At 38.0% G+C, this 24,254-nt stretch overlaps 2 protein-coding genes across 5 annotated transcripts; one reads left to right on the top strand and one right to left on the bottom strand.

Moving 5' to 3' along the window:
• Positions 1-1,359: 1,359 nt before the first annotated feature.
• ring1.L (ring finger protein 1 L homeolog) lies at positions 1,360-13,118 on the bottom strand. 3 transcript variants are annotated; one of them, XR_005963383.1, is made up of 8 exons: positions 9,792-9,941; positions 8,742-8,831; positions 7,944-8,104; positions 4,860-5,075; positions 3,846-4,145; positions 3,469-3,646; positions 2,625-2,739; positions 1,360-2,300 (listed from the first exon to the last, which is right to left on the bottom strand). XR_005963383.1 is itself a non-coding variant. In XM_041572851.1 (7 exons), the coding sequence occupies exons 1-7, from the start codon at positions 12,789-12,791 to the stop codon at positions 2,199-2,201; spliced, it is 1,083 nt and encodes a 360-aa protein (XP_041428785.1). In that variant the 5' UTR covers positions 12,792-13,118; the 3' UTR covers positions 1,360-2,198. The 3 variants fall into 3 exon arrangements, 2 of the variants coding, with proteins under 2 accessions (XP_041428785.1, XP_018085608.1); XM_041572851.1 differs by lacking the exons at positions 2,625-2,739; positions 9,792-9,941 and adding an exon at positions 12,756-13,118; XM_018230119.2 differs by lacking the exon at positions 2,625-2,739.
• Positions 13,119-16,172: 3,054 nt separating this feature from the next.
• Positions 16,173-22,503, top strand: slc39a7.L (solute carrier family 39 member 7 L homeolog). Of its 2 annotated transcripts, none has more exon segments than NM_001127819.1 (8): positions 16,173-16,237; positions 16,605-17,059; positions 18,050-18,218; positions 18,334-18,399; positions 19,323-19,445; positions 19,677-19,817; positions 19,918-20,114; positions 21,191-22,119. In NM_001127819.1, coding segments are annotated over 7 exon segments (1,398 nt in total). In that variant the 5' UTR covers positions 16,173-16,237; positions 16,605-16,609; the 3' UTR covers positions 21,443-22,119.
• The last annotated feature ends 1,751 nt before the right edge of the window (positions 22,504-24,254 follow it).

Raw genomic sequence — 24,254 nt, 5'->3', positions numbered from 1 at the left:
ATATCTACACACACATCTTTGTTTTAAATTATCCACACAGTTTAAGCAAAAATAGATACAAACCAGTATTAAAAGCCACATTTACTAAAATGTTACAAAAGAAAAACTTGCTCTGTGTAAAGAGCGATTAACATACAATACAAAGATTTACAGTTCCCTCCATCACTTTCCATTTACATTTAAGTGCAAGTAAGGCTTAAGAGAGACATCTGTGACCCCATTATGAAGCGGTTTGCAATGATTCCTATAAGCCTATAAAGACACCAGGGCACTCTTCTTGCCAGTCCAATGTATATGTCACAAGGAAGAGCCTTGCAGGCTGCTTGAATACAGAAACTAATTCATGGCGTGTTTACTACACTGGAATGTTACATGCAGGTTATCAAATCCCCACTATGGTTACAAACAAACTAAAGTCTTAATTCCTCAAAGAGACTAAAGTCTCTTCCCCACTCTTTTAAAGAATTTGTCACCCTGACTGCTACATTTATGGATGCCCATTTTAAATGTAATTCTCTTAAAATGGATTATTAAAGGGGCAGTACTACCCTTTGTTCAACGTGAGTGCAATGAATAGGGCTTTTGTTTTTAATATGAGTTTTTGCTCCCTGTGCTCTACAGGGAAATTGAAGATACTCCATGTGAGGTAGTTGATCAGATTACCATTGTACAAATCCCTATCATGACCCATTTGACTGTTTTATTAGCAACAGTCCATTGTGCAGGAGATTATCTGTGCACTGGAAATCTAATTATGCATCCTGAATGAGCTAAACAGGGAGTAGCTTCGATTTTCCTGTTTGACCTGTTTAGGGTTAGTTCACACGAGGAGATTTTGTCGCCTGGTGACTAATCGCCTCTTCTAGGCAACAATCTCCCCGAACTGCCTTGTGAGGCAACTTCGGATGACTTCGGAAAATGCAGCGCCGCGTGTGCTTTAGCATAGACGACTTTTCATTATAGCAGATGGGAAGACACGCGGAGGCAGTTCAGGGAGATTGTCACCTAGAAGAAGAGGCGATTAGTCGCCAGGCAACAAAATCTTTGTTTTGCAAATCTCCTCTTCTTTGGGATGTCTAATCTCCCCAAACTGTCTTCCCACTGGCTTAAATGTAAATCTCCGGCGGGATGGCACTCAGCACGATTCATTTTGCGAAGTCGTCCGAAGTTTCCTTGTGAGGCAACTTCAGAAAACGAATCGCGCGAGTGCCATCCTGCTGGTGACTTCCATTTAAACTGGCGGAGAGGCAGTTCAGGGTGGCTAGTTGCCCCGAAGAAGATTTCTCGCCGGGGCAACTAATCTCCCTCAATCCACCCATGTGCCCTGACCCTTAGGTGAAGAAAAACGATCTTAAACAATGCGGATATTGTGTTTAATAGTGGGGAATAATAGATTTGAGTAACATTTAATAAACACCCATCAAGATTCATGGCCTATACCAATCTTTCATTAAATGTACTGTGTATATATTTATATTGTGGGTGCCATGTGGTAAAACTAATGAAAACATATATTATAATTGACAGGGTACAAATAAAGTTACTAGTGAAGTTTGTGTAGAGTTGCATGAAGAGCCTGGTATATTAGACGTATCACTGCAAAGCTGACAGTTAAGGCTGGAGCTGCCACTTTTCCACCTCTTAATTCCTTCTTGGATCTGTGCTCCTTACTGTTATTGCAGACATCTTGGTGGTATCCTTTTATGGGCATTTTCTGTGGTGGGTACTTTTATTTTATTAGGAAGACCCATACCTGCAGTTCCTTTCGGTGTGCTTAGAGAATATCCGTTCATTCGGGCCCCTCTCCAGTTTTGTATACGAGTACTGTTCAGTTGTGGGGCTATGCGATGAAAGGGCACTGCTGCCTGGTACTTTTCAGTGTTTTGGTCATTAGTCCCTGCTCAATTTCACCAGCTTGGTTCTAAAGAGATCAGACAGTGCCAGTAACCCATATAATAAAAAGGTGTTGCCTTAGGGATATAAGTTAGATACAACTTTCCATCTTTTAGGGTACTCTGGTATACCTTTATTTGAAAAGGGAGCCACAGCTGCTAAACTCTCTATTGGGATTAGAGGAAAAGAAAGCAGCCTTGCCCCTCCATTACAGGTAGATTCCCTGTGGAATGCTTGGCACAAGCATATAATGCAGAAGTCATTATACAGGCGGCAGCATCTTTAATGTCATTTCATCCATGAGTCTATTTCTGCTCTTTGGTGGGAGCATAATAAAGCTCCAGTGGCTTGCTTATCTTCCAATACTTTTCATTCACCAGCTCAAGTGTTAAGGAGCCATTCAGGGTCTGATAAAAACAACAAAAATGATGATGAAATGCACAATGATGTGTATGAATTACTATCCATTGATTTTCAAAGTTTGTAAAAACAACAGCTGTCTGGATACTTAAGCATTTAGAAAGGAAAACTATCTGAACCCACTGTGAGATGCTGTGGAATTCTGGCAACACACACACACAGCAGTCAAGGCAGTTTGGTTGCCCTTTTGCCACCTAGCTGACAACTGATCTTACTGTGTGAGCCCACTACTTACTATTTATCCAACTCTGTAGTCAATTCAAGGTTTCAAAGTTTCAATCGCGTATAATATGGTCATTAGTTTTCCATACCTCCATATATTTGGCACAAGCAGCTGGACTGGAATACCAATGGAAGTTGACATTATAACCTCCCTCAAACTCCTTTTCGGTTTATCACATATTTCCTACCGAGTTTCCCGATTTCCTAGTTGAAGATTTTATATACACTATATTAGTGGTCTGTCTTAGGATGTTCATAGTTTGATATAACAGTATTGCTTTAGAGGACATTATTATGCCATCTATTTCTCAAAATATGTCTATCCTATTGACTCGATGTTTCTTTTCTTCCAACACTTTGTTTAATAGTTTTATAAAAGCAGTCCAGTATTGTTTGTATTCCTTTGTAAAGGTTGGTCTGATGATCTGTGTTGCAGCCAGATACATGCCAACCTTAGTTATAAAGCACCAGGGCTGAATGATTAGACATTATGCAATGTGGCCAAATCTGGGCATGTAGGGACACCTTTACACTGCACTCCAAATACAACAAAATGGTTGACTTTTAAAAGCATGAAAAAAATTAGTTCTCATTTGTTCCTTGTGAAAATAGTAAATTGTGAGCCAAGCTAATTAACTCAAAATTAGCCAGTTAATATAGATTTAGGATCTAAAAAGGAGTAAAAGGAAATACTACTGAAACAAGTGCTGTGAAGTAGGGATGTAACAAATCCAGGATTCAGCCTATTTCAGCAGGATTCGGATCCGGCTGATTTCAATGCCAGACCCAACCAATTCCTTAAATTTCAAGCGCATAAAAACATACAGATATTTAACTGAGTAACAGTACTCAGTATACCAATAAGTGGGACATTTTATTTTCTCATACAAGGTGTCCTAGACAGTTACAAATGCATATTACAAATATACTCACAGTATACTGTCCACCTGCAGCTCCTGTACATATGTAGATGGTGTATTGCTTCTCGCTAACCTCTCCCACTGTTACACCTTCTGCTCCCCCCCGCAGAGCCTCCTCCTCAAGAGCAATGCGCAAGGCTAGATATTTTGATAGGTGATCAACTGTAGCATTAGCGGTGGTCTTTACATACCTGAGGAATATTAAGGTCATAAGAATCTGAGAGAGATTTTAATGAAACTCTTGCAAGAAACATGTGACTGTCCTGGTAGGAAACCATAACATTAAATAATTAAGAATCCCTTTTATATAAATTATATTACCCAACATTGTCCTAGCTTTTAACATACTGACATTTTTTTTTAACTCATTCGATTTAGATGCATTCTTACCTAGTCTGACTATAACCATCCTTTTCCACTAGTAGGGGGTGTGCCCTGAAAACCAGTTCAATCTCACTACCATTCTCTCCTCCACCTGGAGGATCAGGGCTCCTTACTCCACCTTCATGTGAAAGATCCGGTTCTGCGCCAGAATCTTCAGAAGCTCGAGATCGTTTGCGACTAGGCCCTGCTTCTTGATTGCTGTGCACTGATGGGTTGCTGACATGTGAGCGGCTGTCGCAGTTGTCTTCCCCACCACTAAATGTTGTGTTGTCTGATTCATGCTGGTGTTTACGAACTCGCTGTGCTCTGGTAATAGGTAATGTAAACAATAAATATCTATTTATGGAAAAGGTCTTACTTCCAAAGTTCAGGTGGGTCCAAAAATGATTTTGCTTTGAGGCCCAGTAACTTCTCGTTAGCCTCACTGATTACCTTGTACTTATTTTACCATCACAAACAATTTATACTAGGTACAACATCATGAGGTTATTTTAAAAACTTTTATTAGATTTAAAAGGGCAATAACAACCAATATACACCTTTAAAATGTGTACAATACATTTATTCTAATTTAACAAAATTCCTCCTTTTGCTGCTACAAAGTTCTAATGGCTAATTGTTTTATTTTTAACTTAAATCCACCATCCTCGGGCTGTGATTAGGAAAATAAATTGAAATAATTAGTTCTATATAAAACAAGCCTCACCCTTCTCCCAGTTGCAACTTGTGTCAGTATTTGAAATAAGGAGAGTATCATACAGAGCTTAGCAGACTAGTTAATTTGTTTAACTACCATCTCCTATTCCCACAATTGCTTGCAAGAACCAGAGTAAGCTGGACTGTAAAAGGTTATAATTTGTATTTGACCTGTTTAGGGCAAGATATAACAAAATAGATACTTCTCAAAAATGAAAGGCAAAAATAACATTAATCAGAAGTCTAATGCATAGATCATTTTATACACAAAACAGCAGTACTCATAAGCGCAGGCAAGTCATTGGTCAGCTCCCAGTAAAGTACCTGTGCATTGCTTGCATTTTAAGCCCTTCTTCAATGCTGCTGCTTAGTGCCTGCTGGTTATGTAGACGGCTTAGCTTTGCCAGGACACGATCTTGATGTGCCTCATACTCATCTCTACTTGGGTAAATCTTGGAAATTAGTGCATCAAAATTTGGGTCTGGACGAAGAGAACGTTTTGAGACCAGTTTCTTCCGGCATGTAGGACATTCTTTGTTCCTAAAAGTGCAGATGCAAAATTCTAATATTAGGAAACAATGAAGAGATAAATGACACAGGGCATGTGTTTAAAGGAACACCAAAAACAAAGTAATTCAAATATAATGTACTGTTGCTCTGCACTGCTAAAAGCTGTGTGTTTGCTTCAGAAAGACTGCTATTTTTATATATAAACAAGCTGTATAGCTGTGGGGGCAGCCATTCAAGCTGGAACAAAAAGCCACAGGTTACATAGCATATAACAGATAAGCCCTGTCCAATACAATGGTGTTTTATCTGTTATGTGCTATGTAACATGTGCCTTTTCTTCTTTTTTCCAGCTTGAATGGCTGCACCATTGGCTACACAGCAGCTTATTTATATAAACTATAGTAGTGTTTCTGAAGCAAACACATAGCTTTTACCAGTGCATGCTAATATTATATGTTAATTACTTTAACACATTTTTTGGTGTTACTGTTCCTTTAACAAAGGCACACGAAGCTCCATGCATTCTACTGCAGCCAGAATAGAAAATTAATAATATGAAAGTATGAAGTTGCAGCTCCTCTTGAATTCATCAGCTGTCAATGCACTAGGCAACTTGGTCATGGGCAGATGAAAGTTTCAAAACTGCCTGATCAAAGTACGTACATATCTATCAGGTCAGCGCAAATGAACAAAAATAATAATGAAATGAAAAAAGAAATGCAGCCAAGGTATGTAGATCATGGACAGAATCCATGCTTGCCCAGTTCAGAAACTAGAAATAATAATAATAATGATGATATGGATCACCATACCTTATAGGTGTTGATCACCTTTATATTAAAAAAATAAACCCCCAGAATGAATACTTAACCAACAGTTTATATCATACTAAGCAGTCTACTGAATAATCTTAAACTGGAATATATCAGTAAATATTAATATTTTACTTATTTTCCCTTGAGCCACCATTATGTGATGATCTGTGTGCTTCCTCAGCGATCATCTGACAGAAAATAACGTTTGGTATTTTGTAGAATGGCTAATTCTAAGCAACTTTTCAACAGGTCTTCGTTTTTTCCTTTTTTAAAGTTTATCTCAAATTGTTTGTCACCTTCTTCTACCTCTTTGCAGCTTTCAAATGGGGGTCGCTGACCCCAGCAGCCATAAAACTATTGCTCTTTTCTATTCACGCCCTCCCCTATTCATATTCCAGTCTCTCATTCAAATCAGTGCCTGGTTGCTAGGGTAAATTGGACCCTACCCCCCAGCAACCCAGTTCAGAACACCTGCTTCTGTGATATTGTCAAGGGCTGACCAAGCATACACCATTAAAAATTAACTTTTAATTAATTTATTTTAAAAAATATATGACGCACCAACCATGAATAGTTTCACAAACCACAACCAAAAAACAAACCCACTGCGTTTAAATGCGTGTACGTGAGTACGTGAGTATGGTCTCAATAATAGAAAAGCCTTTTTACAGTCGGCCAGTTACAAGCCAAAGTGGGCTGCCCCCCTCCCTTCCATTCCCATACGGCACAGTCTGCCTGTCTACGTTGGGAGCGATAGGAGCTACTCTCACCATCGTTACCTATGCCGCCTTGCCCTACGCGTTTCGCCACGTGGGCGGTTTCCTCATGCCCCTGATAATACAGACTGTAAAAGGCTTTTCTATTATTGAGACCATACTCGCATACTAACAAGGTCTCATCTATGGTCCACCTATCGCAGTTTTTAGTTACATGTTTTTATGGACACGGCCCAGCACTGCGCATTTAAACGCAGTGGGTCTGTCTTTTGGTTGTGGTTTGTGAAACTATTCACAGTTGGTGCGTCACATATTTTTTAAAATAATTTAATTAAAAGTTAATTTTTAATGGTGTATGCTTGGTCAGCCCTTGACGATATCACTGAAACAGGTGTTCTGAACTGGGTTGCTGGGGCTATTATGCTCAGATCTACTGGGTGTTTTGTCCTAACTCCAATTGTTTCTTTTTGAATTGACATTTTGTATACAACCTTGCAGATTATACCTAGTTTAACACATTGTATCCACTTGGATGCTTATCTCTATATTTTGTCATTTGGATCCTAGCAACCAGATAGCTGCTGAAATTCCAAACTGGAGAGCTACTACATAAAAAGCTAAATAATTCAAAACCTACAAATAAAAAAGGAAGATAAACTGCAAACTGTCAATAAAAGTTAAGTGAACAACCTATTTTAGTCTACTTAAAAACATATAAACATTACATAAACACAAAACGGTTGTTTTTTTCCACCAATATGAGGGCATGCAGCTTACAACCAAGTACAAGGTATTGTATTATTGTTAGAGGAAAAAAATTAAAAACAATATGAATAAATTGCTTAAAATGGACTACATGGAGATGGCCTTTCTGTAATTTGAGGCTTTCTGGATATTAGATTGCCTGATAAGAGATCACATAATGTACTTATAAGGCTGAGAGCAAATAAGACACAGACTTATCTTCTCTCTACCTGTAGTTTCCCGTGCAGACACACAGATGGTTATATCAGTGTGGAAACACTAAACAATGCATTTTCACACAGATATCAGTTCAGTGTGTCTGCAGGCCGATGCTGTACCTGTCAGTGCAGAGGAACAGCTGAGCAGTTGGGAGTGCATCGGCTTCTTTCTGCCAACAGGAAAATGCAGGCAGAAAGAAGCTGAGTCTGTGTCTCATGTGTCCTAAGCCAAAAGTGTGCAGACCAAATGCTTTTATAAGAGTGATGGCACCCTGCAGTGCCTTCTAATATTCTCCACCTTACAACAGCAGGGATATTACTTTACATTGTACATACGTTATGATGTAGACATTCTGCACTTTTGGCAGCAATTCTAATCTTTACAATGCCCAGAAAAACACTGACCCACTTCGTAGAGCTGTTACAATGCAGTCTGAGCAGAATCTGTGGAGACATTCCTTGGTGGTCATTGTGTTCTTTAACATGTCCAGGCAGATGGGACACATGAGCTCACTGTGAAGGCTGCGTGGGGACACTGCAATCTCAGTTCCATCCATAATAGCCTCCTAAAAAGAAATCCATATTGGTAAAGTTGTAGTTAAAAGCTTGTCAGGTGGTTACAAGAGATGAGGCATTAGCCACTAGAGCAGGAATCCCCAACCAGTGGCTTGAGAGCAGCATGATGTTTACCAACTCCTTGGATGTTGCTCCCAGTGGCCTAAAAACAGGTGTTTATTCTTTAATTCCAGACTTGGAGGCAAGTTTTAGTTGCATAAAAACTTGTATGCTGCTAGTCCATATAGGAGCCTCTAAATAACCCATTACAGCCCTTTTTGACACCCTCTCAAACTATTTTCATACTTGTGTTGCTCTCCAACAAGTGAAACATTTGAATGTGGCTTACAAGTAAAAACAACAACCCACTATAGAAGGAGAGAACAGGACTTTACATTAATGAAGGAAATGGGTGACTTTTTATCATAAAACAAGGAAATAAAAATGTTTTCCCCTTCCCACCCCTAATTTGCATATGCAAATTAGGATTCAGATTCTGTATTCGGCCGAATCTTTCGCGAAGGATTCAGGGGTTTGGCCGAATCCAAAATAGTGGATTCGGTGCATCCCTAAAAAAATAAATAACAACAGCATTCCATATAAAAGGTATAAACAAACACTTTTTTTATATTTATAATTCCTTAATACCTGCGGGGTGCGATGCAGCTCATACAGACTCAGCTCCCAGGTCTTACTAGAACACTGTGCAGTCACTGGAGTTGCCATTGTCTTTAAACTCTAAGGAAATAAAGATATTCTGAAAAGACTTGACATTTTTCTGCAACAAGGGTACAGCAACAGAAAAATGTTTAAAGGGGTCCTCCAACCAACATAAAATGTTGTATTAAACAACTTCCCATTGTATCTCCAGTCCACATTTTCAGTGGTTTAAAAGTTGCAACTGAAAGCAGTCTTTGTTTACATTCTCTGCCCTCCTGCGCCAGACTCCTGAAACATCATTGCAAGTCAGTTTAAGAAAAGCCAATTATCAGATCTGAACGATACCGGACTTCTATTACATTGTTTTTTAAAAAGCCAGAACAATATTTTGTAATGAAAAAGGAGTATATAGGTGTACAGTGTGAAGATGGTCCATGGAGCCAGGTTTTACATTGACAACATAATGTTAAAGGTATGGGACCACAGGATCACTGAGAAGGAAACTAGTGCAGGTTAAACATAATGCAGGGAGTGATAGTTTAGCTGGTATCACAGAACTACACGCAGAAGCCAGAGTAGGACTTGTAGAGCTGTCACAGTGTATAATGTAGGTGACAAACAGCTGGCAGTGTTTCTATAGAGAAGGTACAACAGCTGGACATGCCGGTACAGACATGAGTCATAAATCACGCCAGTATATTTATAAAACAGGAACTCCCCGTATACAAATACTTCTGAAAAGCCAACTCTAAAGTTGATACTTTCTTATTCTTTCTGACGTGCCATTATTAAATATTTCCCTCCATGTACAAAGTAAATGTACACACAGGGCCGCCATCACGGGAGAGGAGAGACGGCGGGCCCGGTGGGTTTTGGGTGTTAAGGGGGGCCGGCTGTGCTGCACTTAATTGGATTACCGGCCCCCCTGCTGTCACCGAACTGCACAATTCAGCAGGAAGGATAGTTGCTAGGGTAACTGTATATTCTGTGCCCTACACTGCTTACATTAATGACCAACAGTTCCTCATCGCTACTTACAGCTCCCACAAAACTGTTTACTCCAGGCTTCCAGCCTCCTGTCTTGCAGAAAATCCCGACCCCAAGTCTCATCACGCGAGACTGGCGTCACGATATACGTAAGCGCTGTGACATATGACGTAGCAGCTTGTAGGAGTGACGAGCCGGCATCTCACAGACAATGACATTATGCAAAATATAAACAATACATACCAATGCTACAGTAGTTCCACACAAGCTACATAACTGTAAACTGGAATAATAATATATCAGTAGAATATATATATTTAATTACAGTTCTCATACCCCTTCCCTGGCATTTAGAACGGAGAAACAAACAAGAGCCACGTCCTTGTACTGTAACACTACACTTCCAATTTACCAGTGCACCAACCAACATTTTGGAAATGAAAAGAGGGACATAAAAGTGAGTGGCGATTTTTTTTGACTATACCCATGTTTGTGGCCACACCCCCTAATTACCATGTTCATTTTATAAAATTTGGCAGGTTATGAAAGTTTGAACGTATTTCTGTGTTTTTTTTCAGTTATTACAATTTTGCTAATGAAGGTGAATTGGCCTTTAAGCTGTGAGTCTAAAGCTGGCCATAGACGCAAAGAAAATCGTACGAATCCTTGATTTTCAGACGTGTGTGGAGAGTCCCAACATTTTTCATCCCACGGAGATCGGTCGTTTGATCCAACAGACACGTTAAAAGATTTCTGTCGGCTGCCGATAATATCTCTGCATGTATTGCCGATCGTATGATTTTCAGAGGGAGACTGTCACCAGCTTTGTCAGACATAACTTTCATACGATTGCTGTCAGGGGCAGAACATCGGCTGATCTTTTGTACTTTATTTGATCGGAATAGTTAGTGGCAGGTTGGGGAGATGTGACACTCCGATCGTACGATGATTCGTATGATCGGATCTTTGTGTCAATGGCCATCTTAACTTTTCCCAAGGGACCTGTTATCTTATATTATTACAATTACTTATTTGCTTATTTCAAAATTGTAACAAAAGTATCTTATCCACTGCTGTGGTTGTTCTGGGCTCTCTGCCAAAAGCCAATTAAGTTAGAAACTTTGTTTCTTTTTCTGGCTGTTCAGTGCAGAGAAAAACGTGACTTTCCAGTACAAATGAAGGACTGCAGGTTGAGCTGTCTAAAGAGGGAGCTGTCTAAAAATGGGACAGATGGGAGGGCAGTGTAGAAAATAAATGGATGGATACCCTTATTTACAAATATTGTTACACTATTGGTTATTTACAGGGGTCTGACCAATGTCATAGTGAGTTAATCAAAAAGGATTTTTTTTAAAGAAAAGTACCCCGCTTGTTGCCAAAATATCAAGTGTTATAGGTCACTTAAAAGATAGTTTTTAACTACTCAGTGATTGTTGGTGTAATACTTATCTCTATATCCTAAATTTTATAACAATAATTCTTATAACGAAAGTATATAATGAAAGGGCAGCGCAATTAATCCAATTAATTAAATTTGATAGCTAGTCAAAAAGATCAATCAATTGTTCATAAAGTGCTTATTAGAAAGTAATTAATGAATTCAAATAAAAAACCCCATAGGAATCAATTCATTCAAAATTCATCAACTAGTTTAATTAGTAATTAGATTAAAGTTGAGTGCAATAAATGATTTGTTCAATTAATGGTGAATCTAATTAAGTATAGTTGTTAACTATGAATTTCCATTGTGTGACAAATGAATAGGAAAAATTATGTAACCAATATGCTCAAATTCATTGAATAGGAAAAGGAAGATAGTAGAGTTGTCCCAAAAGATAAAAGTCCCAAGTCTAGAAAGCTTACGCTTTTGGAACAACTGCACTATCTTCATTTTCCTGTTTCTCTCAACTATTCTATGAATTTCAGCATATTGGTTACATAATTTTTCCTATTCATTGGTTGCACAATGATGGAAATTCATAGTTAACAACTATACTTAATTAAATTCACTATTAATTGAACAAATAATTTATTGGTATTTATTGCACTGCACTTTAATCTTATTACTACTTAAGCTAATTGATGAATTTTGAATGAATTTATTCCTATGTTTTTTTTATTTTAATTAATTACATTCTAATAAGAAATTTATAAACAATTAATTGATCTTTTTAACTAGCTATCAAATTTAAATCTGAATTGTAATGAAAGTCTCTAAAAATTGATAAGTTGTTATAATGCAACAAACTTAAAGGGTGAAGTAAAGCAGTATTTATCTGTTTATATTCTCTGCATTTCTGGTTTTGACTCCTTAAAGGGATACTATCATGGGAAACCATGTTTTTTTAAAAAAATGTTTTAGTTAATAGTGCTGCTCCAGCAGACTTCTGCATTGAAATCCCTTTTTTGAAACAGCAATTTCATATTTTTATATTAAATTTGGAATTCTGACATGGGACTAGACATATTGTCAATTTCCCAGGTGCCCCCAAGTCATGTGATTTGTGCTCTGAAAAATTTCAGTCACTCTTTACTGCTCCAAGTTGGACTGATATCACCCTCCTGCCCCCCCCCCACCAGCATCCCATCAGAAAAACAGTGGGACGGTAAACAGATAACAGCTCCCTGGTAGATATAAGAACAGCGGTCAATAGTAAATGTCCCACTGCAAGTCCTTCTGTTATATTGAGTAGGAGAAACAATAGCCTGCCTGAAAACAGTTATGCACTGGCTCTTTCTGGAAGCACATGACTAGGCAAATGACCTGAGATAGCTGCCTACACAACAATATTACAACTAAAAATTTAGAAATAAAAATTATACCATAAAAATCATGACAGAATGTTGCAAGCCATCAGGAGCAGAAAAAAGTAAGCAAATACTGCTTTCAATTGCAATAATATATACCAATGAAAACACTGAAAATGGAATCTTTCATTGAGTGAAGAACCCTTTAAACTGTCTCAGGTAAAATGTGGTATGGGGGAAAGGCAGCAGAAGAAAAACCCTTGTCACCTTGTCCAAAACCTTCTGTGGAACTTTGTCTGTCATAGGTGTGGAGATAAATCCTGGTAGCACAGTATTACAACGGATTCCAAACCTGCGGGACAAAAAAATAGTTTGACATACAAAAGAATGGGTGCATTGGAGAAAATGAACAGCAAAGCATCTTCATTTACCTGGCCAATTATTTTGCTGCAGTCCTGGTCAGACCCTCTACTCCAGCTTTAGATGCAGCGTAATTAGACTGCCCAAGATTTCCCACCAGCAAGTAGTGTTTATTAAGATGTTCACTCAATTCTTTTGTACCCTTTAACTAAACCTCCACCATCCTATATATTATGACAGTATTATCGAGCCCTCTCCATATACTTTTAAGTCTATAAAACTTGGGCTTTTCATATTGGCTTTCCTGCAGCAGAAATTTTGTCTGAATAATATTGCTGATACTCTGTAAATAAAATTAAATTATTGTTAATAATATATTTAATTTAATGCATGTATGGATTTTTGCCTTTTAAACTGTGATTGGTAAGTAAAATTCCACCTTACCTTTAGGTTGACATTGAGCACAGAATCAAATGATTCCTCAGACAGGTGGAGAAGAAACTCATCTTTTGTGATTCCAGCACTGCTGATAGCAATACGTGGTGGAAGGGTGTACTACCCCTAAAGATGGACAAAAGCTGATAAATCACAAATGGTAAAGATAAAGTGTGTGCTGCCACAAGGAAAAATGTATAATATAAGTGGTACCACTCCAATAAATCAAAAAATATTGTTGATAAGTAAATAGCAAAGAGATCCACTCTCAGTTCATCTCAGTCTCAAGGTGCAAAATCCAAAAACACTATATCCAAAAGGAAGAATGTGAGGATCTCAAATAATAAAGAGCTAAATTTTTAAAAAAAATAGAAAAATTTATTAGGACATGAAACCTAACGCGTTTCGTGCCTGACAGGGCACTTACTCATAGGCTCTGAGTTTGCAGTGTAGCATTAGCTGAATATATATCTAGGTCAACAACAACCACTGAAGCATCATCTGCAGAAAGTCTGTAATAGATGGCCCGTCCTATTCCGCTTCCATCCCCTGACCCTCCCCACAAGTACCTTATCCGCAACCCACTGATAAACAAGAATCTGGAAGTGGCGTCATTGTAAACTGGAAGTGACATCATCGGAAGTAGACATGATCAGAAAAAATCAGAAATGATCAGAAAAAAGGGAGTAAAACAGGAAGTGCTGTCATTGTAAAACGGAAGTGACGTCATCAGAAGTTGCCGTGACCAGAAAAAAGAAGTAAATATCGCTATTGAGAAGACCTGCGGCATGACCCGCGACCCGCAGAACCACCGGCCCGCGTCTATACCCGCACCCAGAACTTCTCCCCTCAACCCGCAAGGTACCGCAGGTTTTTCCGGGTAACCCATGGGTACAAAAGAAAACACAATTCTAAGCAACTTTCCAATTTACATTTATTAAAAATGTTCCGCACCTTTAAAGTTATTTGTAAAAACAATTACTCTTGAAAGCAGCATTTGCTTAACTCCTGTTTGTTACTTTTTAAACAATGTTGCAAAAGTCTCAGTTCCCCAGCAAAGATGGGTCTGTTAATCAATAGCAATACATATACAAAGAATCATAGAAAATTTGTAATGAATGTATATTGCAAAGTTGCTAAGAATTTAGTTTTCTTTAATTAGGCAAAAAAATATTTTTTGTGTTGACATTCCCTTAGAACTTCAGTTTTGGAAAACAGTAAAGAGTAAAAAATGGAAAGCAATTGAAAAACAGTATTTATTTCTGGTGAACAACTGGAAAAAGTGGAAGTTGAACAACCCCTTTTATAAGACCTCACCTTCGGGTTGGACTCTTCTGCCAATTTCTCTTACAGAAGGTTTACCAGATCATTTGAAAATTCAGGCACACATCTAATAAATCCATGTTGCAGATTAAATTTATACCTGTGCTGCCCTTCCAGCTGAATTCTACACGTCCCTGAATCTTCAAGTGCTTATTTTATATTTGCCAAGTGTTTACAACAGTTCTTGTTGAATGTATCATATTTGGAATGCAATATTTATTACAAATGTTACATTTCTTTTTCTTTTGAAATTTTTATTGTTTTTTGTTTGTCAAGCAAAATAACATATGCAACTTAGTAAATCAATACAAAGAAGTATCCAAGGCAGTTCAATGGCCTATATCTTATCAAATAGCTCACTGAATGCTGAGTCGCTTTGCCGGAGAGAATCTGCAGTTACCATGTTTTTGCTAAGCCATTCTACTTTTAAGTTGGATTCTACACTAGGTTAAATAAGGAAGGGAAATAAGATGGGAAAAATGGAAAGACATTTGCAGGTCTTGTCTAACAGAGGAGTCAGGACACTGCTACTGCTACATTTCTTAAAGGGAGAAAGAAGTTCACAAATAAAAAAGAAACACTAAATTATCAGTTAATAAAACAAATTATTCTATATTGCGCTATTTAGTATCCATACCTCCCAACTGTCCCATTTTCGGAGGGACAGTCCCTCTTTTGACAGCTCAACCCACAGTCCCTCATTTGTACTGGATTTGTCCCTCTTTTCTCTGCACTGAACAGCCAGAAAAAGAAACAAAGTTTCTCACTTAATTTGCTTTTAGCAGAGAGCCCAGAACACCTAACAGGTGCAAATAAGATACTTTGTAACAATTTTCAGACACAAAAACACAGTTTAGATAAGGAGAAATATTTTCAAACTTTCATAACCTGCCAAATTTGGTAAAACAAACATGGTAATTAGGGTGTGTGGCCACAGAAAGGGGTGTGGTCAAAAAATTGCTGCGCTACGTGCGGGAAAAAAAATTTTGTCCCTCTTTTTACTTCCAAAATGTTGGGAGGCATGAGTATCTAGTTTAAAGGCAGGCAGCTAAAAGGTATTCTTGTATACCCTTCCTGCACTACCCTTTAAAACAATTACACTACCATCTACTGTAGTCCCATATTATCTGTAGTCCTTTCAACATTTATTTTTAAGAGAGTATTTACACATTAAAAATGGAGGGGGGTATCTCACAAAGCAACTACTCGTGAGAACTATCGCACAACAAGAGCTCTAATAGTTAACTAATGCGGTTTGTGTATTGATTGACCTGTCACCAGAGCCAGGCCAGCATAGTCTGTAACCTGCAGAGAGCCGCCATGACACCGATTCTCCATGTACAATAGAGGTAGGGATAGAAAGTCTTATACCAGTGAAGTGTAGAGTGTAGTAGACGGGGCTGATACGTACAAAGGAAATAAAGGTGTGTTCTGAGTGGCTGAGCTACAGCATATTGTCTTAATCCCTATAGGATATGGACAAAAGCCACGCCATACACTACCAAATGTTCGATTCAGTACTGTGACGCGTTTCCGGTTTGTCTTTTCACGCGATATTTTGAACCGGATCATTGTGTGCCACGTAGAATTGGATACCGGTATTGTTGCACAGTGGTTGAAACAGGCTGCAGGTAATAGTATATTGGGGATATGGTACTAAGGCAATGAGGTTAAGAGGGGTTTAGTGAACCAGACAGATAGGTGGATTGCTGGTTATCATTGTATCCTCTCCGACTGCATAGCAAAGAGGGACCATTCTAATCCTGGGGGAAGAAGCTAAGGATAAGTCTTATCTAAGGTTAAAGGGGACTCTAACATGGTTGGAAGCATATTTCTCAGTAATGTTATATAATATTGGATCCTTAATTGATTTCAGTTAGTTTATGTATGGTTGTTACAGCAAACAACACCCTGCATGTAGTTGTAGACGTTTGGGATAAATAGCCACTCTTTGTGTTGATGTTGGGTGTCTGAATTGTTTTATGTTTTCTCTTTTAGGGAAAATGGGTCGACTTTGGTTGAAAAGTGGTGTTGGTTGTGCCTTATTGGTAGCTATCTTCATGTTCTGTTGTTTGGTGCACACAGCCTTATCCCAGGCACATGAGGATTTTCATCATGGTCATAGCCATGCACATCATGGGCACAGCCATGGTCACCATGGACATGGCCACAGTCATCACGGACATGATTGCCATGGACACGGGCATTCCCATCATGGACATAGTCATGAGGATCTTCACCATGGTCATAGCCATGTGCATCATGGGCACAGCCATCAAGATCACCATGGGCACAGCCATGAGGAAATCCAGCATGAACATAGTCCAGATCATAAAGAGCAGAGCCATGTAGTAGGAGAAGAGCGCACCAAAAGAGAAGCACCAACTGGAGATAATTTAATACACAATCATGGGTCAAAAGAGAAAATGGAACCTGTGCAACTTTGGACATATGTAAGTGTGCATTGTTTCACTTATTTCGTTTTCTTGCACTGCTGCTTTTTGACTTTGGAGACATATTCATAGAGTCAAGCGCACTCTCTTTTTAATCCATGGGTCCATATTTTGCTACGAACTGAAACACTGACCCTAACTAACCATTATAGTCGATTGCCCAGAGTGCACTTAGCTACATGCATGTCTTGTACAGTCCCGGACTGACAATCTGTGGGTTCTGGCAAATGCCAGAGGGCCTGCTGTAAGGTCCCCTAGACAGTCATTATTGCTTGGGTTTGGGTCTCTGTGCAGTTGAAATGCCAGGGCCTATTTTGACTCCCAGTCCAGACCTGGTCTTGTATCTATTTTTGCATGTGTCTACTAAGGTGTAACAGAGGTCTTAAAAAAACGTATGAAAAGATAAATGTTTTCATGAAGGTTGAGATATTGTGTTATTGTTCTTTAAACAAATATATTTTTCACTGATGTAACCAAATGAATAATGCTGACTAAGCTTAACATTTTTCCATTGCTGCTCCTCTCCTGACAATATATATATTTCAACTGGTTTCACCAGCAAGCAATATTAGCTTGAGTTATCATAGTTATTTGAAATAAATATTTAATCTTTAAATGTATTTTTAAATATTTAAACTAAATATGAAGACATCTGCACCTGCCCGTAATTCATTATCGTACATCGTATATTCTCATACTAAAGTTTTTTCTTGCTGCTTTATTGTTGTGTATGTTTCGTTCTGTGGTTTTTGTTATGTGTCCTGTTCATAGCCGCTGTATAAATACTTTATATTTCTATTATTAATGTTATATGTTGGAATTCAGTACCTTGTGCACAAAGTCATGCTATTATTTTCATTTTTTAATGTTAGTTTTAGACTACTCACACTTGCTAAATGGCTTATTCAGTGACAGGCTTTTGCATTCTAATGCATTTAACTGTACCATACACCGCTCCATATATATTCTCTAACACATTTTCTTTCTTAGGCTATATGTGCCACACTCCTGATATCAGCTGCTCCCTTCTTCATCCTCTTCCTGATACCTGTGCAGTCTAATAGCAGCCAGCACCAGTCCCTGCTCAAATTACTCCTGAGCTTTGCATCAGGGGGGCTTCTTGGAGATGCCTTTTTGCACCTCATCCCTCATGCACTAGGTATGCTATCTTCCCAGTCATATGTCTCTTATAACTTTAACCACTTTTCTATCCAACTCAATTGATGGCTTTTCAGTGTAGTCTTGTATATTCATATTTACAAATGTCTCTACAGAGCCACATTCTGTACATGAAGCAGTTGCAGAGCCTGAAGAAACACATGGCCACGGACACTCTCATGGTGAGCATGCATGTATTTGCTGTAGAGGCCAAACAGGCCCTGAAGGAATAGTGGAAAACTATTTTAATAGCCCAAAAGAAAGGGAGTGCATCAAGGGAGGGAGAAGCAGTATATTAAGTGTACATTTAAGGGGCAGATTTATCAAGGGTCGAATTGATGGTCAATACTGTCAAAATTGACTAGGGAGTTATTCAAATTCAATTTGAGTGTTTAAATAAATTCGATTTTGAGCTTTATCATACTTTATCATAAATGGCCCTTTAAGAACCTGAATTCGACTTTGCCACCTAAAACCTGCCGAATTGCTGATTAAGTCAATGGGAGAGATCCAGGGATCAATTTGGAGTTTTTTGCAGCCTTCCTGACATTCTCTAAAAAAAAAAAAATTGAATAGAGTTTTTTAAATTTGAATGGAATTCAATTCGAGTTTTCGGGTCAATTCAATTCATCTGAGTTTTAAATATTCGATTTCATTAATACATTTCGATTGGTCAAATTTATGGTAGTTTAGGGGAGTTTTAAAAATACTCGCATGATTCGAAATTCGACCCTTGATAAATGTGCCTCTCCAAGTATCTCCTATTTCTTTTTTTTTTGTCACTAGCTCAGTATAATTCAACCAAAATTTAAAACTGTAGTATTGTAGTGTTTCCAAAGCTATACCTTATGTAGTAGCCCAAGGCAACCCAAACTATAAATACAAATCACTATAACTAATATGTCTTGAATTATATATAGCCTGCATGCATTCTGTTTTTGAAATATTTCTCAATATCATTATTTGTGCAACCTGGTGATTTTACGCTTTTCTTTGCTGCTAGCATTTTTCTCTTTTTACCTCTAACTACCCTTTCTCTCCATTTGTTGCACTTTTTAACTAAGAGTCTTGCTTTTTTCCTTGATATTTTTCTCCTTGTCTTCAGGTCAAAGCCACTCCCAGATGATGTTAGTTGGCCTTTGGGTCCTTGCTGGAATTATTGCCTTCCTTGTTGTTGAGAAATTTGTGAGGCATTTGAAAGGAGAACATGGTCACGGACACAGTCATGGTATGTCAATTATGAGGAGAGAGTTACTCTACTTTTACTATGTATACATGGTAATATATATTTTATGCCACATTATTTACGGTTAATACTGTTGGCTTTTGTTTGGTTTCTGCTTCCTGGTGTGCAGTTATTACAAATGTGCATGTCATAAACTGTTTCACAATACAACTTTACAAAGATAAAAGGGCCTCAGATGTCACATGCCTATGTTACATGTATGCTTTCTCACAGCTGCAAAGGAAAAAATAGTGGATGATGCAACAGAGAAGGAGGAGGAAAAAGACCCAGGGAAGGATGGCGTGAGACAAAGAAAGAAAGGAAGTAGCACTGTGCAGAAAGGCAAAAACGGCAATAAGGAACCACTACAATCAGGTTATATTAGCATATGTTTCTGCATTCATTTTTGCTTTTACCCTCAATGTTTTCTTACAGGCCTTTGTTCATTCTATGATTCTCTTCTCTGCCACTGTAGAAATGACCGTTTCCGGCTATTTAAATCTTGCTGCTGATTTCACACACAACTTCACTGATGGTCTAGCAATTGGAGCCTCGTTCCTGGTCAGCAGCAGTGTTGGAATTGTCACCACAATCACAATTCTCCTACATGAAGTGCCTCACGAAATTGGGGACTTTGCTATCCTGGTGCAGAGTGGATGCACAAAGAGGAAGGTGTGTGTTTCTAGTAATTACTGCCAGTGAAGCTGCTATGTATTTTTTCAAAAAAGACACATTTCTTTCTCATCTTATAAAAGTAGTTAGCCGAAGTGTGGAAATGTTATATGTATTAAGATAATAAGTGTGTTTCGTCTTTTGTATACTGGTCAAAAAAATTGCTATATCTACATGCCAATAGCCATATCCCATCAAAATGATTATATTAAAGGAAAGTTACTTGTGCTCCTGGGAAACCATAACATTGGGCCATATCCAGAATCTGGCCATCCATCTAGACAGCTTTAATGTACCTATATTACAGCTTCTAATGTTTTAAGGTGGCAACAATTTTAACCAACTGAACAGATAAACAATATTGCATTTAAACTTCAGCCTTTGGATTTTTTGGGTCCAGGCCTCCTTAGCAGTCAAACATTTAGTAGGGGTTGCCCCTTAAAATGATGATGAAAGAAATTGTGCAACAGTCTCTTCACTGTAGTTCCAATGATATCCAACACACTAAGTGGATAATACAGAATAAACCATTTTTCTCTGTTCTTTAACTAAGAAAGTATAATTCCAATCTGTGAGTAATTGATTTTCTCACAGTGGTAAACGTGCTTTTCTGAAGTTTAGTATCTTTGCAAACGACCCAGTGTTTGTATGTTTTGATAACATGTATGGACAGTGTTGTGGTCACTAATACCCAGGTACTATTTTTACCTGTGCATTTCTAATATGCTTTAGTAGAATACCTAATTTATATTTGGGGACTCAGCAGCCAGTGACATGAAACTGGCATTCAGCAAATTAAAATTCACATTGTGTTCTTGCATACAATGTGCAAGAGTGGTGGTTGCCTTAGTGTTTGTTGACCATGGTTATCTTAAATCAGTGGCTGTCAATCTTGCAAGCAAGCCATCAAGACTAGGTACACACTTAGGTCAAAATTATTACAAGTTTTCAAGAATAAAATAAACCGATTAGAGTAATAAGAAAACTAAATACATAATCGTTCAGTGATTTATTAAAGCTTGATAGGAAAAGGTTCAAGTGCTTCTATAGACATATTTTGTTTTTCTCTGTTGCAGGCAATGATGCTACAGCTCAGTACAGCTTTGGGAGCACTTGCAGGCACCATTTGCTCTCTCTTGGCAGAAGGAATTGGGGAAGCTGCAACCTTATGGATTCTGCCATTCACAGCAGGGGGATTTATTTATATTGCAACAGTTTCAGTTATCCCAGAACTCCTGAAGGACTCACGCCCTTTGCAGTCCATCCTTGAAACCTTTGGACTCCTCCTTGGGGTCGCTATGATGGTTCTCATTGCACAGTTTGAGTAGAGTCGCTCACTGTAAAGTCAACAAACAGGGAAACATGTCGTGGAATTTTGGGTCTCTGTAAGGATGAGATCATGTGTCTTTCAGGGATGTACCTTTGCAACCTATTTTTTCTAAAGATTATGTCATAGTTAGATATATCTGATATAACCTGTTGTTACTTCTATTTACTAGGCAGTGTTTATTCTGCAATACTTTAATGTCCTTGGGCATCTATAAACCACAGTGGAATACTGCAGAGCTTTTAAAGGGGAAGTTAATCTTAAAAATACATTTTAGTATGGATAGACAGTCGGCTACATCTCACAATCAGGGAGATATATAGTCTCCTCATAAATCTTCTGTGTGGTTGCCAGGGACATAGACCTGAAAAGCTAATGAATTCCAGTTTTCAAGTTTAAAAAGTGAAACAAACATGTGCAGGCACACACAACAGACCAACTGCAAATGTCTACACCTTAGTAGAAGATATTATATCTATGATATATGTTTGTAATTCCAAGATCGTTTTCAACCCTTTTTGTTTTTTATTTTGGGACCAAAACCTGCAATCATGAGACCTACCATTTTTTTTATTAGATCAATTGTGATAACTCCATCAATCTACCTAGCTGATATTCCTGTGAAAATGTGTTTTTTTTGTTTTCTTAAAATAAATTAGATTTATTTTTTTAATATGATTTTGGGGTTATAAGAAAGTAATTGCTGGAACTTTTGTCAGATGTGTGGACTTCATTGGCCTTTTTAAGTGGGATCAGAGCAGAGGTGTTGATTTCTGAGCAAAGATGTAGACTGTAGAATGTATATGTAATGGGAAGAAAATAGGGAGACTTTAATGAGGTTTTGCTTTAAACAAAATGTGATGCTTGTGTTTAAGGGTATAGCTGTATTTGGGAAGTGTGGTGCGTGACACTAATGTATATATGGTATACAGATCACAGTGCTGACTGGCAGGTCCATTATTTGCTATCTTTCTGTATTCCTAAATTTCAGGAGTCATTGTTACAGATAATCTTTCTTTCTGACAAACCATTCTCCTTATAATTATATCAGCCTACAAACTCTGTGTTTGCTGTTTTTTTTTTTTTACAGGTTCTTTTTAGGGCATGGGGAAATGTCAAAGACTTGTCTGCCTTGTCTGTTTAGTTGTCTAAACAACTAGGGCCAAGATGCCTAAAACATCCTATGCTGGCTTTTATGAGACTTGCCCTTAAGCATCAGCACTTGTCACACAGTTTGGCTCTAAAATTGTGTACCAAAGAGTTTTTAGGTAAAAGTCTTGTTTTTAGGCAATTCTTATAGGGCCAGTAGAGGGCAGTTTTGTATGTTTTTGCCCTACATTTTGGGGCTACTAAAAACAAAGCAGGGTAAATACCCAAATTCTTGATGTGCGCAATTGCCCTTAAATTATTTTTAAATTGCTTGTAAGGAAATGCAGGTAATAAAGGTTCAAATAGAAATGAAATATTCCCGTGATGACTGTTTTATTAGCTAAATTTGAATTTGGGATATATAACCAAAAAGTCTCTTGAGCCAATACCAAATATCTATAGTGTAGAGAATCCTGACTGACAAAAACCCAAAGCAGTACTCAACTGAACTCTCAAAGCATTGCACAAATCTGTGAAAATACCACTTACAACAAGCTTATACCTGAAAACAATATATTTTTGGATTTAGGGATGCACTCAATCCAGGATTTGGTTAAAGGAGAAGGAAAGCTAGGGAGGCATTTTATTGCCAATAGATACGCTGCAAAAGTGCAAGCTAGAATGTTATATTTATTCTGTAGAATGTTTTACCATACCTGAGTAAAAAGCTCTAGAAACTCTCTGTTTGCTTAGGATAGGAGCTGCAGTATTAACATGGTGTGACATCACTTCCTGCCTGAGTCTCTCCCTGCTCTGGGCTCAGATTACAGCAGAGAAGGGAGGGGGGGTGAAGAGGAGCAAACTGAGCATGCTATTGCCCAGGGCAATGAGGTTTAAGCTGAAGGCAGGAAGTCTGATACAGAAGCCCATGTGTACACAATAGAAGGAAAGAAATGCAGTGTTTCTTTTGACAGGGGACTCAGAGCAGCACTAATTTGAGGGTTTACTGGTATATTTAGATGGACCTTTCTGATGAGGCTTACTTAGTTTTAACCTTTCCTTCTCCTTTAAGCAGGATTTAGATTCGTCCGAATCCTTGTGCTGGGCCTAACCTAATCCGAATCCTAACTTGCATGTTCAAATTAGGGGCAGAAAAGGAAATCGCGTAACTATTTGTCACAAAACAAGGAAGTAAAAAAAGTTTCCCTGCCCTTTTTCCCTTCCCGTCCTTAATTTGTATATGCAAATTAGGATTTGGTTTGGTATTCGGCTGAATCTTTCATGAATGATTCAGCTGAATCCCAAATATTGGATTAGGTGCATACCTATTTGTAAAACCAAACATTCTAATGAATCCAAAATGGTAATTATTTCTTTCAACTCTGGCGCCAGTTTGTTTTATGGAATTTCTGAGAATCGCCCCACAATTTGCATCTTATTTACCACTTATCTTTAAGGACTGAAATAAGATTTTCTAAATATGAAGGACAGGGGATGTCTAAGCAGTTTAAAGGTGATCACAAAACTGTGATTACAAAACTTTGTAACAGGTAGAGATGCTAAATTAGTGAGTGTGACTTCTTTTGAATGTCACTTGCTGCTTCAAAATCAGTTCTAACTATTCAAAAATAAGTAGACATCTTACGATTCCAAACTCCAAAGTTTTGCTTAATTTGATTAATTTTGTAAATTTATATCCAAATATCACCTCAATGCTTGCAATA

The sequence above is a fragment of the Xenopus laevis genome, chromosome 8L, assembly GCF_017654675.1.
Source record: "Xenopus laevis strain J_2021 chromosome 8L, Xenopus_laevis_v10.1, whole genome shotgun sequence".
Taxonomy (NCBI): Eukaryota; Metazoa; Chordata; class Amphibia; order Anura; family Pipidae; genus Xenopus; species Xenopus laevis.
This window is presented reverse-complemented; position numbering and strand designations above follow the sequence as displayed.